The sequence below is a fragment of the Giardia intestinalis genome, chromosome 2, assembly GCF_000002435.2.
Source record: "Giardia intestinalis strain WB C6 chromosome 2, whole genome shotgun sequence".
In the NCBI taxonomy this organism is placed as follows: domain Eukaryota; phylum Fornicata; order Diplomonadida; family Hexamitidae; genus Giardia; species Giardia duodenalis.
Window position 1 is genome coordinate 1,238,531 of NC_051857.1, and position 20,424 is coordinate 1,258,954.

At 48.5% G+C, this 20,424-nt stretch overlaps 10 protein-coding genes across 10 annotated transcripts; 4 read left to right on the forward strand and 6 right to left on the reverse strand.

Annotated features, from left to right (window-relative positions):
• Position 1: 1 nt before the first annotated feature.
• On the forward strand, positions 2-1,321 carry GL50803_0011327 (uncharacterized protein; the record flags this gene model as incomplete). The annotated part of the gene is made up of 1 exon (XM_001708579.1): positions 2-1,321. One exon carries the CDS (start codon positions 2-4, stop codon positions 1,319-1,321), a length of 1,320 nt encoding a protein of 439 aa, XP_001708631.1.
• A 163-nt stretch (positions 1,322-1,484) lies between these two features.
• GL50803_0017400 (Cyclin) lies at positions 1,485-2,429 on the reverse strand (the record flags this gene model as incomplete). The annotated part of the gene is made up of 1 exon (XM_001708577.1): positions 1,485-2,429. One exon carries the CDS (start codon positions 2,427-2,429, stop codon positions 1,485-1,487), a length of 945 nt encoding a protein of 314 aa, XP_001708629.1.
• A 181-nt stretch (positions 2,430-2,610) lies between these two features.
• GL50803_0015399 (uncharacterized protein) lies at positions 2,611-5,565 on the forward strand (the record flags this gene model as incomplete). The annotated part of the gene is made up of 1 exon (XM_038045823.1): positions 2,611-5,565. The coding sequence occupies one exon, from the start codon at positions 2,611-2,613 to the stop codon at positions 5,563-5,565; it is 2,955 nt and encodes a 984-aa protein (XP_037901753.1).
• Positions 5,566-5,579: 14 nt separating this feature from the next.
• Positions 5,580-6,665, reverse strand: GL50803_0015398 (Chaperone protein DnaJ; the record flags this gene model as incomplete). The annotated part of the gene is made up of 1 exon (XM_001708574.1): positions 5,580-6,665. One exon carries the CDS (start codon positions 6,663-6,665, stop codon positions 5,580-5,582), a length of 1,086 nt encoding a protein of 361 aa, XP_001708626.1.
• Positions 6,666-6,753: 88 nt separating this feature from the next.
• On the reverse strand, positions 6,754-11,412 carry GL50803_0011321 (uncharacterized protein; the record flags this gene model as incomplete). The annotated part of the gene is made up of 1 exon (XM_001708572.1): positions 6,754-11,412. One exon carries the CDS (start codon positions 11,410-11,412, stop codon positions 6,754-6,756), a length of 4,659 nt encoding a protein of 1,552 aa, XP_001708624.1.
• A 254-nt stretch (positions 11,413-11,666) lies between these two features.
• On the forward strand, positions 11,667-12,689 carry GL50803_0015397 (Kinase, CMGC CDK; the record flags this gene model as incomplete). The annotated part of the gene is made up of 1 exon (XM_001708571.1): positions 11,667-12,689. One exon carries the CDS (start codon positions 11,667-11,669, stop codon positions 12,687-12,689), a length of 1,023 nt encoding a protein of 340 aa, XP_001708623.1.
• A 232-nt stretch (positions 12,690-12,921) lies between these two features.
• GL50803_0011319 (putative U3 small nucleolar ribonucleoprotein IMP3) lies at positions 12,922-13,476 on the reverse strand (the record flags this gene model as incomplete). The annotated part of the gene is made up of 1 exon (XM_001708569.1): positions 12,922-13,476. One exon carries the CDS (start codon positions 13,474-13,476, stop codon positions 12,922-12,924), a length of 555 nt encoding a protein of 184 aa, XP_001708621.1.
• Positions 13,477-13,486: 10 nt separating this feature from the next.
• Positions 13,487-13,879, reverse strand: GL50803_0020633 (putative SOH1 protein; the record flags this gene model as incomplete). Its single annotated transcript, XM_001708568.1, has 1 exon — positions 13,487-13,879. The coding sequence occupies one exon, from the start codon at positions 13,877-13,879 to the stop codon at positions 13,487-13,489; it is 393 nt and encodes a 130-aa protein (XP_001708620.1).
• A 61-nt stretch (positions 13,880-13,940) lies between these two features.
• GL50803_0029490 (Copine I) lies at positions 13,941-14,735 on the forward strand (the record flags this gene model as incomplete). Its single annotated transcript, XM_001708567.1, has 1 exon — positions 13,941-14,735. One exon carries the CDS (start codon positions 13,941-13,943, stop codon positions 14,733-14,735), a length of 795 nt encoding a protein of 264 aa, XP_001708619.1.
• A 36-nt stretch (positions 14,736-14,771) lies between these two features.
• On the reverse strand, positions 14,772-20,378 carry GL50803_0015395 (uncharacterized protein; the record flags this gene model as incomplete). Its single annotated transcript, XM_001708566.1, has 1 exon — positions 14,772-20,378. One exon carries the CDS (start codon positions 20,376-20,378, stop codon positions 14,772-14,774), a length of 5,607 nt encoding a protein of 1,868 aa, XP_001708618.1.
• Positions 20,379-20,424: the final 46 nt, after the last annotated feature.

A 20,424-nucleotide genomic window follows, 5' to 3' on the forward strand; every position in this document is an offset into this window, starting at 1 on the left:
GATGAGCTCCCAGGATGGCGTTACCACCGACAATCAAAATACTCTGACACTATCAACTCATCACATCACTCACGCACATGATCATGCTGACATTGCCTTGACTCGATACCAATCGTTTGTCGATATGTTAGACCACCCGATGAACTATCAGTCCGTGAACCCCGGCTCCTACTCGGGCTATCATCATCGACAGATGCAGTTTATGGCTGTGAAGATGATGCGGAGCCAACAGGAAAGAGAGCGAAACGTTCAACGGAAACTTGGAATAGGCATAGAGCTGCTCACTGACGTGGATTTGGCAGCTATTCAAGGTTTTCAGAAGGAAGCCAGAGAGGCGATGCTGGATTACAAGAGGCAGCTCGATTCTCGGCCCGCATTTACGTCCGAATATTTTCCAGAGGTACCGGCAGGATGGAGCGGCAACTCCAAGCAGCCAGATAGAGTTGTAGTCTCTGCAGATTGTGTAGAAAAGCGAGCAGATGCACAGTCATCCGTTGTGCTGACCAAAACTATCGAGGCTCGGCCCTTTCAGCGGCAAGACCCATCTTATCTGAACAGTGCGGAGCGAAAGCTTCTCGCAAAAAAGCAAGCAGAGCATAACGCAGCACAGGCGGCACAAGACGCGAACCAGTCTAAGAACAAGAAGCCTCCCCAGTCTGCTCCAAAAGACACTTTAAAGCAAGTGACCCTCTCCCCTGATGAACGAATCTCTGAGGAACCAGAGCCCCTTGTGCGAGACACTTCTGGCTTCACGCCCACGCCACAGTCTCTTATTGTGCAGAGAATGGATAATTTGCAACGATTGCGTAACGCAGTGAATATAGTTGTCATGCGGAACAGGGCACAAAGAGCTTTGCGCCAGATACAAAGTGCTTACGCAGAATTTCTGCCCATATATCTGCGCAATAATCAGCAACTTCGGGATAAATCGGCAATCTCTTCTACCTCTCAGCAGAGACGGCTTGTGGGGCTGACACTGGAAAAGAAATGCCCAGAAAATGTCGCACAAGCATACCACGAGCTTCTTTCATTAGTTGATAGACACAGCAATCAAGCTGAGGGCCAAAACGACACAGAGCATCCTGTCTTGACCTTTAACACATGCTTAACGTTTCGCCCACCCCCAATGACAGTTCTGTCTTCAGTTTCGTTGGCGAACACTGACAAGTCTGATTTGCAAATGGGTCCTTCTATGAGTAGAAGTATTCCAGAACTACTTTTCTATCGTTTTAGTTCCACAAAAGGATGTAATGACAAGCTCCACGTAGATGGAAAGGCAGTAAGAGAAGAACAGATCTCTATCATCCTCGACTTCATCTAACACCTGTGGATCTTCGCGGGACACCCCTGCAGGCTCACAATCCGTGTCTCCAAGCGTTTACTCGGTTCAAGCAAGAAGAGGTTGTCCACCCACAGCGCAAGCCGCGGGATAGTGAACTATATTGTATCTCACTGAAGAGCCAGCGTCTAAGAGCAAGCAAGGATCACAGCTTCTTTTCCGGCAGAGCAACCCCGCCAAGGATGGCCTTGTTCGACTCCTTTTTGTCATTAGATGGATCCTCCATTCCTAGCAATTTTGTCTTCTGCAGAGTTGGGTCGTCGGCAGGGGCCTTATCGTCACTATCGGAGTTTTCGGCAACATCGTCCATCGGGTTCTTCTCCTGCTGGAGCCCAGATGTCGCATTGCCCTTTGCATTTATTGTCTTGCCAAGGATGTCCGCAACATCCTTCACAGAGGAGAGCGCAAATGTATTTAGAGTAGACATCGGAGAGCAGAGGTAGGCCTCCCGAAGCGCTGCATCCTCGTACTTCGCAGTAATATAGTTCCTGTAGCGACTATAATGCTGTTGAGACACCACAAGGTCGTACTTCACGAGCTTTAGGAAGGAGTGTTCTGCCCTGGCCAGCACGTTCTGCGGTATGTTCACAACCCTTGCATAGTCCTTGAGAGAATAATGGAAGTCATCGTACATCTTCTGCACTGTGATGAGGCACATGACGGTGACCAGCAGCCAGTTCTGCCGGGTAACAACTATGCCGCTCGCATCAACGATTCTGTCGAGATAGACCAGGGCGCCGACCAGAGCCTCGTTGCGCATGCGTGTCCTGTATGCAAAGTTGTGGACAAACTTCTTAATGCGTGCCTGCACAATGTCAAGAGTTGTCTGCGTAAACTCTGCCGTGTTCGCGGTCAGAGAAAGCTCCGGGTCCGGCATCATGAAGAAGGATATCATCTTTGGGCAGCGGTACTGTGGCTGGTTCGGGTGGATCGATCTGAGATACTGCTCGTTCTGCTGGATAACGCGCGCAAAGATGACTGCGACTGCGTCGACTGTTTTGTTTGGATGGGGAGACGTCGGCGAGTCGAGGGGGAGCATGTAGTTGTTCTTATGGTTTGGGATGTCGAAGTTGAGCGCCGGAACAGCCATGGATGTCTCACGATACCTTGCTGGAGTAAATTTTATCTTTTAAGCTGGCAAATTTCTCTAAAGTTTATAAAGTTTCGGTGGGATCTTTTAAGATTTCATGTCTTATGACAATCTTTCATTTCATTATAACACATAAAAATCTCACTCGTCTTCAGTTACCTGCTTTTATCCCAGTGGCGCCATGCTAGTCGATCTTGACATGCTACTTGTGGCGGAGTTTTGCCAAATACAAGGCCCCACTGTAATAAGCTCTCTTCCAGACTACCCGTGCATATCCGGCTATACCTACAGAGAGACAGAGCGAATCATCTCTACACTCTTGCTTAAAGTTATGAGCATGAACTATCCAGCCGACCTGGACCAGAACCCGCTACCTCACATGTACAATGCTGACTCCTACGTAAGTGTCTCCTACCCTCTACTCTCTCTGGTGGACCAGACAGATCCAGATTTCTTTCCGGATCACCATCAGCTGGAGCAGAGAATCATACACATTCTTCACCTCTCTACATTTTTACCAGATATCAGTGCCAGAGGATATGTTAGAAAGCTCAGCCTCCTGTATCTGTCTTTCGACCCTAAGAAACTGGACCACATGCGCTTTAATATTTTATTTGCTCTGAACGAAGCCCTCGCACTGTTAAAGTATGCTGCTACAATCAGCACCAAAATAGATCTGGCGCGGTATATAGTTGGCCTGAACAAATCTATCTCTGATCTGGACCGTGTCGGCAAGATTGTCGCTAATGTACAATTAAATGAAAAAACGCTGAAATCCCGTCTTTCAGATGAGGGGTTTCCCGATGGTTTTATTTCATCTGTGCTATTTTACTCATCACACAGCGCTCTTACAGATATGATATCATCCCTGAAGGGATTTCGCAAGGAGGCCATCACAAGATTCACCCTACTTCGGTCAAAAACGCTTCCTTCTGTAATCATTGCAGCGTTAAATCCCCAACACGCTAAGTACTTTTCCCGCCCCTATTTACAACTATTTGACCAAAGAGAAGTAGCAAAGCTCATGCTAGAAACTCTTGTCCTCAGCGAGGATACAACTAGTGAAGATGTGGACGCCGTCTATTCACCCTATCTCACACGGACCATCGCCAGTATTCTTGAGCACTCTCCACACTTGGTCTTGTGTAATTCTCACGATCTCTATGTTACTGCCAAGCAGCCACTTAGACGACTTGAAGAGTACTTGAGCCCCCCTTTTCTAGCCTTATTCAAGGAGATCATAGAGAAAATCTATGGGTTCTATCGGTTATCTCTCATTGACATTTTAACCACAGAACAGTGCCAGAACTCGCCAGTAGTTCTTAAGTTTGGAGAGGTGTTTCTGTTCCCTGCCGGTGAGCTGGAGGATTCCCTTGTTCTTCCAAGGAGCTCGTTGCACAACAATGCCAACATTCTGATGGATAGTTACATTGACAGCCTCCCGTCTCAATTTAACTCCCTCACTAAGCCGACGCGCTTCCTCTATACCCCAAATGTGTGTGCAGATACCTATAGTACTCTGTTGATGACCAAATGGCTCTTCCTGCATCAGTATAATCCAGACCTTGTACTGAGCTCCATAGCATGGAAGGATCTAGCTAGAGAAGCAGACCTAACTCGAAGTCTACTGGATGATCTCCGCAGGCCATGTATCCACACATTTATGCACTATAATCACGAGTCAAAGATAGGGCACCTTCTTTTCTTTCTTTATGTGCTGCTGTCGCCCCGTATCTTCAATAACACGTGCACGTCTCTTTTGCAAGGCAAACTTCTTGTGGTACTTTGCAACAAGCTCATTGTTGCACAGATATTAGTATCTGCACTATCGGTTTTTTCTGCAGAAATACTTGTTCAGCCTGTCGCCACGAGAGGAAGCAACCCTTATATCCACAAGGAGCGTGAGTCTATAGATTGCTTAAAAATTTCAGTTGAATTGTTCCGAGACTTATCCAGTTTCAAAGAGTATTGCTTATCAATTTCTAAGCGCAGAGGAGCCAAGCGGGCTGCAATAGTGGTGTTCTGCAATGATGCGTACATACCGTTTTCCGCGGGTGCCTCATTCTCTTCACGAAGTCGCATGACTGTGAATACTTTGACTGGAGCAGACTCACTCATAGATGCTCCCTCTCATCTTCCTTCTCACCCTTCATCATCGCTGCCCACTCAAGTGAGTAGACTGACCAATGACCCTACCCATGACTGTCGGGGTCATGACCTCTATCTTCAGGACCTAGCAACCAGCTCCACAAATCCAGCCATGAAAGCTGCTCATCCCAGACACCCCCCGATTGAAGCAGGAACTAAAACGGTTGGTCCGTCGCAGAGCATTTTTGCAGATGCCTCTGCCTTTGTAGAGACAGAGAATTCAGAGTACTCTTCAAAGGATTCAGTAGACTTCTTTGATGATTTGTTTGAGAAGCTATTTATTGATAAAGAAGACGAGCTTTGCGCTGCGCTTTTAGCAACAGGCGACGTAAAGGGACTCATGATTCTGGACAGCCAAATTAGATATTGGCCGAATGAAAAGATCAATTGTTCCGTTGTAAGGTCTATCACTGTGTACTTCCCAGGAAAAGGAGATCGTAATGCTGCAAGCAAGGTAGGTGTCAGTACTGATTTTATTTCGCGCAGATTGCAGAACGGTCTGTCCAAATTTTTCAGTCCTTTTCTTTCAGGACGGCACCAGAGCCAGAAGAGCTTGAACAAACAACCAGGCACAACCAGTCACGACACCGGAATCTCAGAGAGCAGACACGACGATGAGACTGAAGCAGTCAGTCCCCGATTGCAAATGACAGATGCTGGCGCATCGCAAAGAGCACAAATGCGGATAAAAAGCGGGGATGAGCGGATTCTACCACGATTCAAGGCTGCATTCATGCAAGTAGATGGAGCAAGTCCTGAAGATATTGAACGTGTGTGGAATTCCGATCACTATTCTAGGAATGATGGCGAACTATTCATAGAGCCTCCCTCAATGATATCGTCAATTGGCGACTTTCAGGCTATGCCAACTCTTTCTGTTAATAGCGGCCGTAATAGAGCGATTGACGACCAGACAATATACAGAAATAATCTAGATTTACAAAGAATTATGATAGACACAGGTATTGACCCTATTGACTACACATAAACGCACAGCCCATCCTATTTACTGACAAGCCTACTAAGGAGCTCCCGAAGATCCTCCCTAGAAGATCCCTTAAGATTATCGAGAGGAGGTAGAAGCACCTGGACCTCTATCAAGAGATCTCCGCGTCTACCTAGGCGATCACCCATGATAGGCATCCCTTCCCCTACCATCTTGATCACTTCCCCGGGCTGTGTTATATTATCTTTCTTCACTTCTATTGCGCGGTCGTCTAGGTGGATAATCCTTTTAGAGAATCCGAAGAAGGCCTCATATAAATTGATGACCAACTTGTACTTTAAATTATTTCCTTCTCGTGTAAATTTAGGATGTTTTCTTTCGCGAATAACATAAATGAGGTCTCCTGGAAGGTAGCGAAAGTCGAGCCCTTGGTCTCCCATGCCCTCGAAGACGAGCTGATGCCCATTCGGGGCCCCTGCGGGTATCTCCAGGAAAACGAAGTCTTCTGCGCTTTTAATTGTTGCTGCATGGCAAACGTGGCAGCTCTTCTGTATTATGCGACCCTCACCGCCACACTTCCAACAGTTATGTTGATACTGCTGATAATACCCATTTCCTAGATCATGGCGTTCTATCGTATACCCTCTTCCGTTACACCTGTCGCATATGGGATAGTCTGCATCCGAGTCTGCCCCTGTCCCGTGACAATGTGGGCATTTGATCTTGTGAGTGATTTTCTGATTCTGCGTCTTCCCAGAAAACAGAGTCTCTAGGCTTAAGCTCAGCTCTACAACTGTCGATTGCCCCTTTGGCTGCTGTCCACCGTGCCAATTGTTAAACATGGCTTGTTGTTGGTTAGGATTATTATTGCTTTCATGCTCTGTAAGGGCCTTTTCACCGCCTTTGTCGTATATTTTCCGCTTCTCATCGCTCGACAGAACCTCATATGCCCGCGTGATGTCCTGGAAAGTCTTTGTACAGGCTGCCCGCTCTGACTCTTTACATCTGTCAGGATGCTTTGCTACTGACTGTTTGTGGTAGGCCTTCTTAAGTTCAGCAGCAGTTGCTGTCTTCGAGACCCCCAGAATAGCGTAGAAATCCCTCTCGTTAAGGATCAAAGCGAGAAGAAGGAACAAAATCATTTTTTCACGTAGTTCACAAAATGACGTCAGACGTTTACGGAGAACACGGTTAAAAGAAAAAGGTGAACATAAAAGCACAAATAGCGACCTAGTAAGTTTCAACGTCTGGGAGAAACGCGCCACCAGTGACGCTCCCAGCTTCTAGCTTGCGTATCAGAGCGCGGAGCTTTAGAATCTCCTGCTTTCTCGACTCATATTCTTGTAGAAGACGTGGATCAATCTTAGACTCTGCGTTAGAATTAACCTGGGCAACATGCAGCTCTCTGCGCAGGTGATTTATCTCTTGGAGAAGCATAGCGTTCTGCTGCACCACGGTCGATGTCGACGACTTCTTTGTTGTCTTGGTATTTGCAAGCTTCCTCTCCAAGTTGCAGATGGTCTTTTCAAGGTGGCTAAAGTTACCCTCCTCTCTCTTCTTGTCCTTCTCTTCAGTGTATGCATTCGGTTTGAAGGTTAGAGCCATGTACGCATATTTGATTGCTTTGACCAGACGCTTGTATGTCAAGTTCTCTCCCGGCACCGCAATAGAACGTGTGTAATAATTTCCCTCCCCGCTCTTTGGAGGCTTTAGCGCAGAGCTCGGCGTCCGTCCCGATACGCCACTCGGTAAGGATTTCGCAGAGTGCCCCGATGGATAAGATCTTATCGACCTGGCAGACTTCCTGTTTGATGCACTTGTTCCTATGCGTGGGAGAGTTGTTGCACTCTCTGCCTCCTCACTAACAGTACTAGAGCCGCTCTCTTGGGGCTTCCCCATCACGATAGCATTAAGTCCCCCATGGCTCCCTGAGCTGATATCTGCGCTGCCCGAAAAGAGCGCAGCAAGTACCGGCGGCTTATTTTCAGCGTCCTCGTATGCAATTAGGCCCAATTCATTAATAAAAGGCCTCATTTCTTCCATGCGCTTGTTAGTTGCAGCACTGCTTTCTTGCACATCGGTGATTTGCTTCTTCAAGGTAAGGTTCCGCCGCTCGAGGTCCTTTTGTGTGGACTTCAACTGGAGGAGCGACGTTCGGTAGTTTTGAAGCTCCGTATTCATTTCATTGAGACGTACCTTGAGAGACGCTAGCTGCACATCACGGGGCTCCACTTGACGGCTGTACTCCCGTATTTTATAGTCTAGCACAAAGCGTACTTTCACCAGCTCGCGGATCTGCTTCCTGAGCTCAAAGACTCTCCTCTCACGGTTGCTGATGGTGTCATCACGACTAGAAATCTCAAGCCGTATGTTGCCCATATCCTTACGCTGAGATGAGATGAACGCCTTCAGATCAGCGATCTCCTTCTCCTTTGCTAGGAGGAAACGCTTCTGATCAAGAAGCTGCGACTCTAGCTCTGAGTACCGCTCCTTTACCTCTGCATTATATCGTTCTACGTCTGCATAATTGTTATACGCCTTCTGTATTTTACGCTCGTAGACGGCTGTAAGTTGGTCTGACTCGTGGTAGAGTTCATTTTCTGATAGATTGAAAAGCATTTCATCCGCCTTCCGTTGTGACTCTATGTCGTTCTCAATGGACTCCATGATTCTCTTGAGCTTAGATAGATCGGCCTCCTTTGCATTCTTCAGATCAGCTACCATCTGTTCTGTTTCTTGCTTAAACGCTGCTATCTTCTCCTCTATTTCCTTATCGAACGATAGCTTCTGGCCAGCAAGAACGGCAAGATTATCATTTATGAGAACTAGGCGTCGTTGATATTGCTCTTGAAGGGCTTCAAGGGAGTTCTTGAATAAATTCTCGTTACTGGTGATCTGCCTCTTTAGGAGGATGGCCTTCCCATCGTGCTCAGCCTCTATTCTACTATACTCGCTGAGATAGCTCGAAATATTCTCGCTGGTCTTCTGCCTTATTTGGTTAAGCGTTCTGGAAAACTCTGTCTCCAAATACGTGACCTTTTCTTCTAGCTTGCGCTTCGCTATGGAAATATTATCTCTAGTCTTCGTGATCCGAGTGAGCACGTCCATGAGGGCGGTGCGCTTGACATAGATGGGCATGTGCTTAGGCACCATCTGCAAGGACTCCTCTCCAGAAATGCCGCCAAGACCTATCGATATCTTGCTTCCCGTGTTGCCTTTCGATAAGACGATTGTCCTGGGGGGCATTGTCTTATTTATCAGCACGGAGTAGACGACTCCATCCATGGTCCCCACTATAAATCCATTATTGCTTGGATTGGGCACCAAAGATGTTATAGACCCACTAGAGACGGGTATGACGATCTCCTTGCTGCCCTCTCCTGGTGCTTCTCCGTTCATAATGTTCGTGATGGAGCGGATAGCCACACAACCAAACTCATATCCCACAACAATGTAATTCATCACATTAATAAGACAGAGGGCCCTTCCTTTCGTGTACTGGATGCCAGTGGCCCCGGTTATCGTGCTTCCATTGTTAGTGTTTAAATATGAACTGTACTTCGGACACTCTGCCATGTTGCTTGAAATGACAATGATATTACCATCAGATGTAATAGCGAAGAAAACAGGAGTTTCTGGTAGAAGAGCAGAGCTGTTTGGACTCGCTACTGCCGCAGATCGCGAAATTGTGGAAACAATCCCTTGGGTTGCAGACGCGTGTATGGAAGAGCTCAAGTAATGCGCAGCAGATATTGGTGCTGCATGAATAAAGTGTACAGAGCGGATAGCTGTTGCGGACTCCTTAGTGAGGGTTGTCAAGTTGTAGCGGCAGACAGCCCCGTCTGAGCACGTGATAATCACATCTGAAGAGTAACGCATACTGGTGAAGTCCCTTGTCACTGGTGAAATAGAGACTATGCGTCCAGAGAAGTCCGTTGCCTTGGCTACTTCAGCACGTGTGTACACGTCATATACATAAAGATAGCTACCAGATCCTGCAACCAACAGATTTCCTGCATTAGTGAAGCACAGGGACTTGCAAAATGGTATTGGAAACTGATGGATCTTCTCCACCCGATCATAGTAGATCACACAGAACAGCACATACTCCGACGAAGCAATGGCTACGTAATTACCAGAGGGGTGTATAGCACAGACACCAAGAACTTCGTTGAACTTACTATATGATTTCTCAACGAGGGTACTGGCATGGAAGAGCCTCACAATGCGATCCGTGGTCACTATGATAAGGTTGTCCGAGGAGGGACATGTCGCCATGGCAAATATGTTTCCATTGGTCATGACTGGCTTCAAGAGATAGAGCTCCTGATTAGTGGATGCGTAGGGGTCTAGTAGAAAATTATGCAACTCCAGATGCTCATTATGGTTGAGAACGCCCACTGCATCAAAATTGATAGCCATTTCATTATAGTCCACTATTTCCCCTAGCAATCGGGTGGAATCGGTAGTGAGTGTCTTCTTATCTTCTCCTGCTCCTACTGCAGCGACAGCGGCGACAGTGCCAGATTTATCGGCCTTCTGTGCGACTTGACATGCCCTTTGTCTGTCCAGCTCATCAATTCGCTTGGTAATCGCTTGCATATTGACAGCGAAAATGATCTTAAACATGTCCGATCCACCGAGACAGAGTACACTCCGCTCGTTGGTTGTCAGGTGGACAGAGTGGAAGTGGAACGGTGGGCTGACCCGAGAGAGGATGTGATCGATAATAGCCCCTGCTGAGTAAGAAAGGAGATGCTTGAAGACATGCTCTAGGTTCAACTTTCCCTCTATCTTTGCAGAATTCCCATAGACAACAGATGTGATGAAGTTGCAGATAGGACTCATAAGGACTCCGTAAATGTTCAGTATGCCTCCATAGCAGAATGTGGCAAGATAGCAGACGCTACGTTCTTCCTGCTTTACCTCTTCTGCTATCCTATCGAAGATTCGGACAGAGTTCATTGTGCCAGTTGTGACAGAAGAGCCTGTTGCAGACTCTGCGGAGCGAAGGCCATTTGGGCCATTGCCACCGGGGAAAATTAGGGCAATATTAGAAATACTGATGTCTTTAAACGCTCTACATTTGAACTCAGAGATGACGGTGTTGTTATACATGATCAGAATGGTACCTTCTGAAGTGCTAATAAATATAAGCCTGTCCGTGTCCAGAGGAAGCAGAGGAAATCTTTTCTTTAAGTGGATATTTATGTAATTCAAGTCTGTGAATGTGCGCTTCCCCGGGAGCAAGGACAGCCCCGAAGGAGGGAGGATCTTTGCACTGGAGTCCCCCAGCTTGATGCATCGCAACACCGGACCAGAGCAGATGACCAGATCCTTGTCGGATAATTTAAGGACTTTAATCTTAGAGAAGATGCGCATCTGTGCCATTTGATTCCCCCCTCCACCGACTCCCACAGCCGAGTCGCTAAAGAGATTTTCATGGCAAATGGTTAGGCTAAAACTAGGTGTGGCTGACTTGCTTTCGTTGTCGAAAATGCAAAAGGCATAGTCTGGAGAGCCAGTGATAACAAGCAACCTAGTGTCTGTTAAGAGATCTGCATAAAAAAGCGACGCACCAGGCTTGTCAGACACAACCATTCGATGCTTGAACACATAATTTAGCTGGCCCTTTAGCTCATAGAACGCTACACTTGTTCCGTCCCGACGCTCTTCCGACACAATGAGTTTATCTCGGGACTCGCTGAAGACAAAGCATACGATGTTTTTCACTCCCTCTCCAAGGGGCAGCACTTTAACAGTGGACCCGTCAGTGATGTTCTGAAAGACGATGTGGAACCCAGAGAGATAAGCTGCAACCTCTCCTCCCAAATAGTATATGGACTGTGCTGTCCCAGAGTGTACGCCAAACGTTGTTGTGATAGACATTCCGGCCTTGCAGTGACTAAACTGGCACTCCTACAAGCGGATTTAATCTTTAGATTCCCTAAAATTGTCTGGCATTTATCTGGCATCAGAATTTGCCATAAATATTAAATTTCAGCATTTCACTTCACATGTCATATAAAATTTAAAAATATAAGTCATGAAGTCATGTATCATCAAAATAGAAGAAATTAGTGTTATGCAACGCTCGGAAAAACCTGAAAAAACTAAAAACTGCGGCAGCGGTCTGGCGATCCATGGCTACTCATCCACTGCCTAAGGACTACGAATTTATCTCGCAGATTGGCGAGGGGACCTACGGGACTGTTAGTAAGTGTTCTCTCCACGGGCAGTTGCTTGCGGTGAAACGTATCAAGATGGATTCGTCCTCCAAAGGGGTTCCGGCTACGACGCTCCGCGAGGTGGCGATTCTGAAGGCCCTCAATGCGAAACAGCGTGAGTTGGTGGAGCAAGGAAAGCTTGAAAGTCTGTCACAGGCGAATGTGGTTAATCTTTTAGACGTTGTTTATGACTTGAGCAACATATTTCTAGTTTTTGAGTACTGTCACGTTGACCTAGATCAGTATCTCAAACACAATGTCCTGTCTCCTTACCAGATAAAAAAGTTCATGTACCAGCTCCTCCAGGGCCTCAGTTTGGTTCATAAGAACGAGATCTTGCATCGTGACATCAAGCCCAACAACATCTTGTTGGCCTTTCGCGGAGATGCAGGGGAACAATTGGCCGCCAATGCGTCTGTGACTACGCCGAATCCGGACGCAGACAATTGTGTTTTGAAGATTACGGACTTCGGCCTTGCACGGTCATACGGCATAAACGTGACGTCCATCTCGGCCAATGTCGTCTCCCTGTGGTACCGGGCTCCCGAGCTTGTTCTAGCCTCGAAGACGTACTCCACGGCTGTCGACATGTGGTCCATGGGGTGCATAATGTACTTCCTTGCGAATAAGAGGGCCCTGTTTCAGGTTCGAAAGGATGCAGATCTGCTGCAGCTGGCGTTTAGCTACTTCTATGTCGACTCCTCTTCTATTTCTGACCTCATTTCTCTGCCCAACTGGAATATGTACGTTGGAGAGAACCAGGTCATCGACTTAGCGGCGCTCAATGCCCCGGGGCGCAAGCCCCGTGAGGTAGACATTAACATAGATGACGTCGGTAAAGACCTCTTCTACAAGCTCCTGATGCTGAACCCCAGCAAGCGAATTTCGTGCGACGAAGCTCTCCAGCATCCGTGGTTCGACGACCTAAAGAAGGGCTAGTGGACTTGGCCAGTAGGTATGATCGGGGCCGTGAAAGCTCTAGATATGCTGCTGTGTTTACTAGCGTGGCGCTACCTGGCACCACACAAGTCACCTATACGCTTTCACTTAATACAGTGAATTGGCTCCATCACCCCGTTTTTGTCTAGCCCCTTCCCGACTTGCGCCGTCTCTTGACGTTCTGGACCGGCTGGGTCGATAGTGCTGACGGGTGCTGCTCACCAAAGACGGATCACTGGTTGAGGAGCTCGTAGTGGTCGATGTTGTCCGCATATCGCAGGATCTTCCGCTTGATGCTGCTGTTGTTGGTCCAGGTAACAAAGTCCTCGTGTCCTCGCGTCACATGCAGCGCCGGATTCACCACGACATTCGGGCCCACTCGAACGTGCCCCTGCTTAACAAACCTGACTCCGTCTTGAATCTTTTGGACCATCTTGAGCTTCATCATTATGCAGGGCAACCGGCGGAGAAGCAGTGCAGACGAGTTCAGTTTGGATATATCGTCAAGGCTGGCCTGGGCGTTATCCACGACCCCCATGTCATACAGGATACGAGATAAACGCCTGGTGAGCTCGATGCGCACATTGTTGTCCTGTGGAAGCTGGGTCAAGAGCTCGACCATGTGACGGATCTTTCGCATAGTCTGACGGTAGGTAATAAGTTCGCGCCTATCATACACGCCATACTTGTTCATTGTTGCGCTGTCGATGATGCTATATGAATCCTTCCAGTCGTAGAGGCTTGTCTTCTTTAGAAGCTTCTCTTCATGGTACTTGAGGGCACGCATTTTTTAATTGCTACTCCGTCTCTGGGCTACGCATGGCAAGCTGAGCCGTTATTGCCTCCATCTCGGCCCGATCTTCTTCGAAAAACTGACTGTCCAATGCATCTTGTTGCATATAAACGGCCAGCCTGGAGAGGCCGTGACACTCTCCCACTGGAGCCAGCAACGCACTGTAAAACGCCGGCTCTGTAAGCTTCTCGAGCATGTACAGTGCCCGTGGGTACTTTACGTAACACGAGTACTCAGGCCGTCTAACATATTGCAGATAGCGTAGATAGGCGCGAAAACTCTCATCTTCAAAGTATTGCGCATCTAACAGACTTTGGACGTATTCAAGGTTTGCTAGCAAATGCACAAACTCCAAGTCCGCCTGAAGCCTGATGTGATCCGGGGGAAGTGTCGCCATTAATTGTTGGAAACCTTTCAGTTATAAATAAGGTTGCAAATATAGAAATATTAGGTTGAAGATGGGCAAGGCGAAGTTGGCGCGCGACATTAAATCACTGATAAAGAACTACTACAAGACCTACGAAGAACTTGAAGCGGGCCTGCGTAAGGCAGGAGTCGAGTCCATGCAGATGGTCGTGGGCATAGATTTCTCGAAGTCAAACGAGTGGACTGGCGAAAAGAGCTATCGTAGAGCACTTCATGATGCTAGAGGAGGGGAGACGCCATACTCCAAGGCCATGCGCATTATGTCTCGAGTAATCAGCAGATTCGACGACGACGACATCTACCCCGTGTACCGCTTCGGGTGCATTAACACTAAGGACAAGTCTGTCCTTCCTCTCCTGTATCCTGATCAAGAAGACCCCCACTTCGAAGGCTTTGACGCCGTGAAGAGGGCGTACGAACACATCGCGCCCCAGATCGAGATGTCCGGCCCGACCACCTTTGCTCCGATGATCCGCCAGGCGATAGAGATATCTAAGGAATCCAATGGTCAATACATGATTCTCGTCCTGCTCACAGACGGTGACGTTTCAGACATGGTTGAGGATATGAAGGCGCTCCAAGAAGCGTCCAACTACCCCCTGAGTATCGTTGCTGTTGGTTTAGGCGATGGTCCGTTCGACAAAATGCACATTTTCGATGACGATGTCCGTGGTCGCAAGTTCGACAACTTCCAGTTCGTGAACTTCACAGAGGTTGAAATGAAAGCAGGGAAGTGCGAGAACCCAGAACTGGTGCTTGCCACCGCCATGATGCAGGAGATCCCCAGCCAGTTTGCTTTCATTAAGAAGCTAGGGTATCTCAACTAGCCGGAGTGAATGGTGGGAGAGCTTTATGCAAACTACTTAATGTGCTACCGTTCGCTTGATCTTGAGCCTCACGGTCATTGTTTCTTTTGTGGTCGTCTTCTCCTGTGTAACCAGGTAAGACTGCCGCCTGTCGGGCTTTGGTATTGAATCTTTTGCATCTGTGCGGTGCTCTTCTTGCTGTCTGTGCTCGTACTCCTCCTGCTCATCCTCCACAGAGAAGAGGGCTAGGTGCTTCACAGGCTTTTCGTGCCTAGTTGTCTTCCATATGTACTCCTCTATGCTGGCCACTGATTGGGGAGAGTCCCCGTGAATAAAGTGGACTTCACAAACTGTGTATGACCTCATGGCCTTTTTGACCTCTGTCCAGACAACCTTGGCAGCCAGAAGGGTTTGTGAGCCCGGAGAAATGATGGTGAAAAGATCCGTGGAGCCAGTCCCCACCAGGTACACGTCGTCGACGTTTGTGGAGAGCTTGTAGACGAAGAGAGCGTTATAATTATGGCAGTACACAAGTGCAAGTTCGTTTTGAGGATCTACAGAGATGAAGGATATGCAGGGGAGGATCTTGCCATAAGTCTTGTACTTATTAGAAGAGATTCCTAACAAAGGGTCATTCAGCTGGCTAAATGGCGGTAGCATGCTCAGCTTATAGCGCTCCGCCTTGTGCTCCAGGAAGTAATTGTATGCCTGCTCAAGAACCAGAGGCTTCTGCAGATTGAGGGCCTGGGTGGAGGATTCGAGGAACTTAATCGTGAGGAAGCCAGGAGTGAAGCCATGAAGGACGGAAATATCGTTGCCTGTGGTTAGGCGAACCAGCACAATCGGGGATAAAGAATAGGAAAAGTCGAAGAGACACTCACGCAGAGAAGCCAGGAGGGATTTCCGGTTAAGAACAGAGTTCTCAAGCGGAAGGGTGGTCAGAGGGCCTGCTCCGATCAAGCTGTCTGTTGTCCGATCCAGTGTAGAAAGCCTCTGCATCTGGCAGACCAGCAGCTGTATGAACCGGGTGGAGTGGTGCCTCCAGACGTTCTGCTCATGCCTCCTGACGTATTTAACAAACACGTAGATGGACCGAATGGAGAGCGTGGTCGGCGACTCAGATAAAATCTTCTGAGCATCCTCGAAGAAGCACTCGTGCAGATGGCATTGGCAAGCAGGGCCCTCACCCTTCTGTGCTCGGCTGGTGGTGCCTATACTGTTGTTAGATGCGTAAAGGCCCCTGTAGTACCCCGAGATTCCTTTACAGCTAGAGACAAGAGCCGATGAGGCACCAACCAGCTCTTGCAGGGCAGTGGTCTTCAGCAGGATATGGCTGCACTGGGCTGGCATCAGCGTGGGTACTGCCGATGCATAGGTGCAGACCGTGCGGAGCAAGAAGGCCAGGTTAGTCAAAAAGTATGAGGCAAAGCCGGGAGAAAGACGCTTGAAGTCGGCATCGGCAAAGTTGTTCCTAAAGTAGCACGCTATGGCTGTGGATTCATCTAGGGTTGCATCGAGAAGGGCTGTCACATGCTCTTCCAGACCTAGCTGTTCGCTTAGGTTCAAGTTCTTTATGAATGCCAGGGCTTCAAAAGCGAGCACAGCCTTGTAGAAGATCTCACGGTGAATGACCAGGATGTGTATAGGTGGGAGCTGCGTGCACAGCGTAAGCTTAAAGCTGAGCTCGCACACCTCGGTTGTTGCAAGTACCAGCGTGTTAAGGGTGTTCTTAGGGATGGCTTCTTCGAGAAGAAGCTTGGAGAGGCGTGCAGTGAGTAGCCGTAAAAATGCAACGGCCGCAAACTTAGAGAACGGCGAGCTAATAGCCAAGAACGGGAACACGAGACGCATAGAAGGAAGACGCCCCGGATTCGCCAACAAATAGCTTTCAATTGCAAACCCCAAAGCTGCGTCAATAGCTGATAGGAAGGGCCTTCGATCGGCCTCCTGGAGGAACCTGTAGAGCACGCCTGCCATCACCAACACAGAGAGGCAACTGAGAGTGAAAGAGAGCTTGTGATTATAAAGGTGGTCCGGAGTAAGCTCTGTGAGCAGGCAATTGACAACTTCGCGGCAGTTGAGTAGGTCTGACGCGAAGAAGTCAAGGTGCTGACAGGCTGACGTTGAGGCGCGCCCAAGCTTGAGCCGGCTCCGTAGGCCCTCTGTTATGAACCCGTCTTTCTGAGCCATCACCATAAAGATGTTGTGGTAGAGCCTTTTCAACGGGGTAATTAGGATGGTCGCCAGAATTCGTTGTGTACTGTTATAGACCTGGAGGAACCCAAGGGAGTCCAGAGAGTAGTAGTCCGAGGGAAGATATGCCTCAACAACGGCCTCGAGCAAACTCGGTGTGGGGCTTGCAGCTGCATCATACATGACACTTAACATCTGACTAGTCGTCGAATACTTCGATGGAAGCCGTGGAGTAGCACTTATATGGTCAGCGATACTTTCGTTAGAACTAGACTCATTGTCGTCACTCTCCAATGCTGGCTGCAACTCATCAGATAGTACATGTGTGATAGCACTGCGCTCTTGCTGGAGCATCTCCGGAACAACTGTGCTGCCAGCGTGTTGATGAGCGCGTGGAGACGTAGGGGCTTCCACGGAAACTCCCGCTGCTGGATACTCAAAAGCAAACCTGCTGATCATCGCATCGACCCATGCCGGTGTCATAGGGACGCTGAGGCTGGCACTTGCACCAATAGTGTGATCTAGGCTGGGTGAGACAGCAAGCTCCTTCAGGATATTGTCTATGCTCTCTAACTCAGCCCTATAGTCTATACTCTGCTTGCTTGTTGCCGAGGAGATGTTTATGCAGAGGCGAAGAAAGCGGTGCACCCTTCCTTTCATCGGCCGGATCGCATACTCTCCTGCATAGCCTTCTCTTCTCTTGAATGTGTCCAACTTCCTCTTCAAGGAGATTGCACTCGTCATGCCATCGTCGTGGAACTGGGAGCCGTGGGCAGACAGTGCGTAACTTCTGGTCGCGCTGGATTCAGAGAGGAGGTCGTCGGACATGTCGGTGTCATTATCAACGGAAACGTAGAGGGAGCGCCGCACCTTCTTGTGCTTCTTCGCAGCAGACAGGGATACGTAGGGGTTGTACTGCTTGTCTATGACCAGCCTCTCTATTTGATCGTTCATGGAGGCCAGTGATCCATCGGCGATAATGGGATGAACATCTACCGGGATGTTTTCAAGGAGATGCTGAAGAGTTGGTGCACTAGCCACCGAGACCTCGGGATCTTTGGAGGGCTGTCTGTGCATGAGGAAGCTTTCGACCGTTCCCTTCAATGAAGTACCAGAGAATTCCGTGGAGACCGGTGTAAGGCCTGTGGTATCCCTATTAGCAAGCGATTCTCCCTGTCGATCTCCAAGGGCGTCTGCTTGCGCTGTACGCTTAGTAGTCCTATCGCTTAGCCTCTGGCGCAGTATCCCGCTTATGTAGAAGTCCACCAGGCCGCTTAGATGGAAAGTCTCCATTTTAGTGTATCCAAACTGACCCAGCGAGTCGTTGTGATCACACAGAAACCCCAGTGCAATGTCGTGCTCGAGTAGGGAGACATCTGCCGTCCCTCGATGAGCATCGAGCACGAAGAGATAGAAGCACGTCTCCGAGGTTGTCTCTGTGATTAGAATGAAGGAGGACTCAGAGAGAATCAGATAGGGTACCATCATTGCTCGCAGCAACGTGTTCTGGCTCTGCAGAAGCATCTCATACTGAATGGAGATGGGTGTAATGGTGGCTATCTCAGTTATCTGGAACGTGGAGTCGCTGAACTCTGTTAGTACATGTGTCCTCGTTGAAACGAAGAGAGATAGTAGCGACCGCTGGCCTGCAACAGCCTGAGTGCCTGGTTCTTCAGGGTCCGCGTCTGCGCTCCTGTGCACCTCCAGGATGTAGTATGTCAGAATGTATTGTCCTGTGACGCCAGAGTCATCGATCTGATCGCCCTTGTACAGAGGACGGACAAGTGGATAAGAGAAGTAGGCCTCACCCTCGAGTTGAAACTCTGCAGTGAGACATGTCCGCGTTTTGAACGAAAGGTAGAATCCAAAGCACACACTGCCAATCAATAGCCAAGTCACGATGTAGTCCTCGACTGAAAAGACGCTATAGGCCCTAAAAGCGGGTTGCTCACCACTGGACCCCTGTACCAGTCGAGCAAGACTGGTGCTTGTGAATGGGAAGTCAAACGAGGATCCCGTGCTGAGGTTCAAGAGGCGGAAGACAAATCCGTAACTGGAGGCCTTGAGAACGGTGACATTGAGAATTGCATTCAGCGGCATTTCATGCCCTATCATAGCAGACAGCACCTCAGAGAAAATGACCTCAGATTCCTCCCTAATAATGAAGCTAGCTCCACTGCTGGTGGGCTCTGTTAACGGTGATAACACAAATCCTCCATCGAGAACAAGGAGAAGAACATTTGTATTGTTGGACACGTGGATTACTAGATTCTTCAGCAACGAATGAGCATAGGCAGGCTGATGATTGTGAACAGCCCGCAGGGCGGGAGCTCCACCCAAGACCCCTGCACTCGGTGTGTCAAAGGGAGCTTGGCACGATGTACTCAGTGTCTGTTTCATGGAAGACAGCGCACTTGGAGACAGGGCGACCTCCGTGTTGGATTCTGAAGGAGGAGAGGCTTGTTGTGTGACCATGTTGGAGGCGTGATACATGGTTGCTATGAGGGACAAGAGATCAGATGCCCCAGGTTTCTCCTGGATTGCTGAGAGGGCCAGGGATGCGTCATCAGACCACAAGAGGCGGTCGAATATCAGGACACCTTGCTCCCACACGATGGAGTAAAGGTACTGCATTCGTGTTTCGGTCTCAACGGCCACGTAGTGTGGCAAGACAAGGAACTTCTCGATGTTCTGTGTTAGGTCTAATCCTTTCAGTGCAACGCTGGAGCATACAAATGCATCGTTATAAAAGTGCACCTGGTATATTTTTCCTGTGTCACCTACGACCAGGTACCCTGTGCCTGGAAGCTCCTGCAGGGAAATGATACGCTCATAAAAATAAATCTGACAAACCAATCTCCGAGTACTGATATCGTAAATTTTGAGAAGGTAGATGTCGCTACTAACCATTACTAAAACGTGAAGATGCTTAGGACCATAGACATACTTTGGGTTAATGTTAAGTGCGGGGCCGTTTATAAATGACGCGGGGTCGTCAGACATGTGGATAACCTGGGAACTACCCACATCAACGTAAGCCTGGGGCGCATGTAGTTCCAAATCCAGATCTACGATATCCTTTGTGGTAAATAGAAGATAGCGTGTTTCTGTCAAACGAAGGATGTTACAGATTTCCGCAAATGCGCACCCGACATTTTCCTCGGCATAGAGCCGAAGCAGTCCGCCACAGCGATCAACCACGATTAGCATGGATTCATTGATGAGAAGTGAGATTGAAGGAATATCTTTTTCCACCGTTGGAACTAGCGATACCTGTGCATACTGATAGACAGGGATACTCAGGATGTGTTCGATGGATAGTAGCTCTGGAGGCTTGGAGGCATGGTAAGACGAATTAGGAAGGTTGGCATTATAAGGACATGCGAAAACGTGTATGTTAGAGTGGTCGTCATCGAGAATTGCAAGTTCGCAACCTGTCCAAAGAAAGGAGTTCGATGTGTCGAGGAGCATCGCAGCGTTTTAGGTGTACCTAAGAATTTGCAAGGTAGTTTAAAAA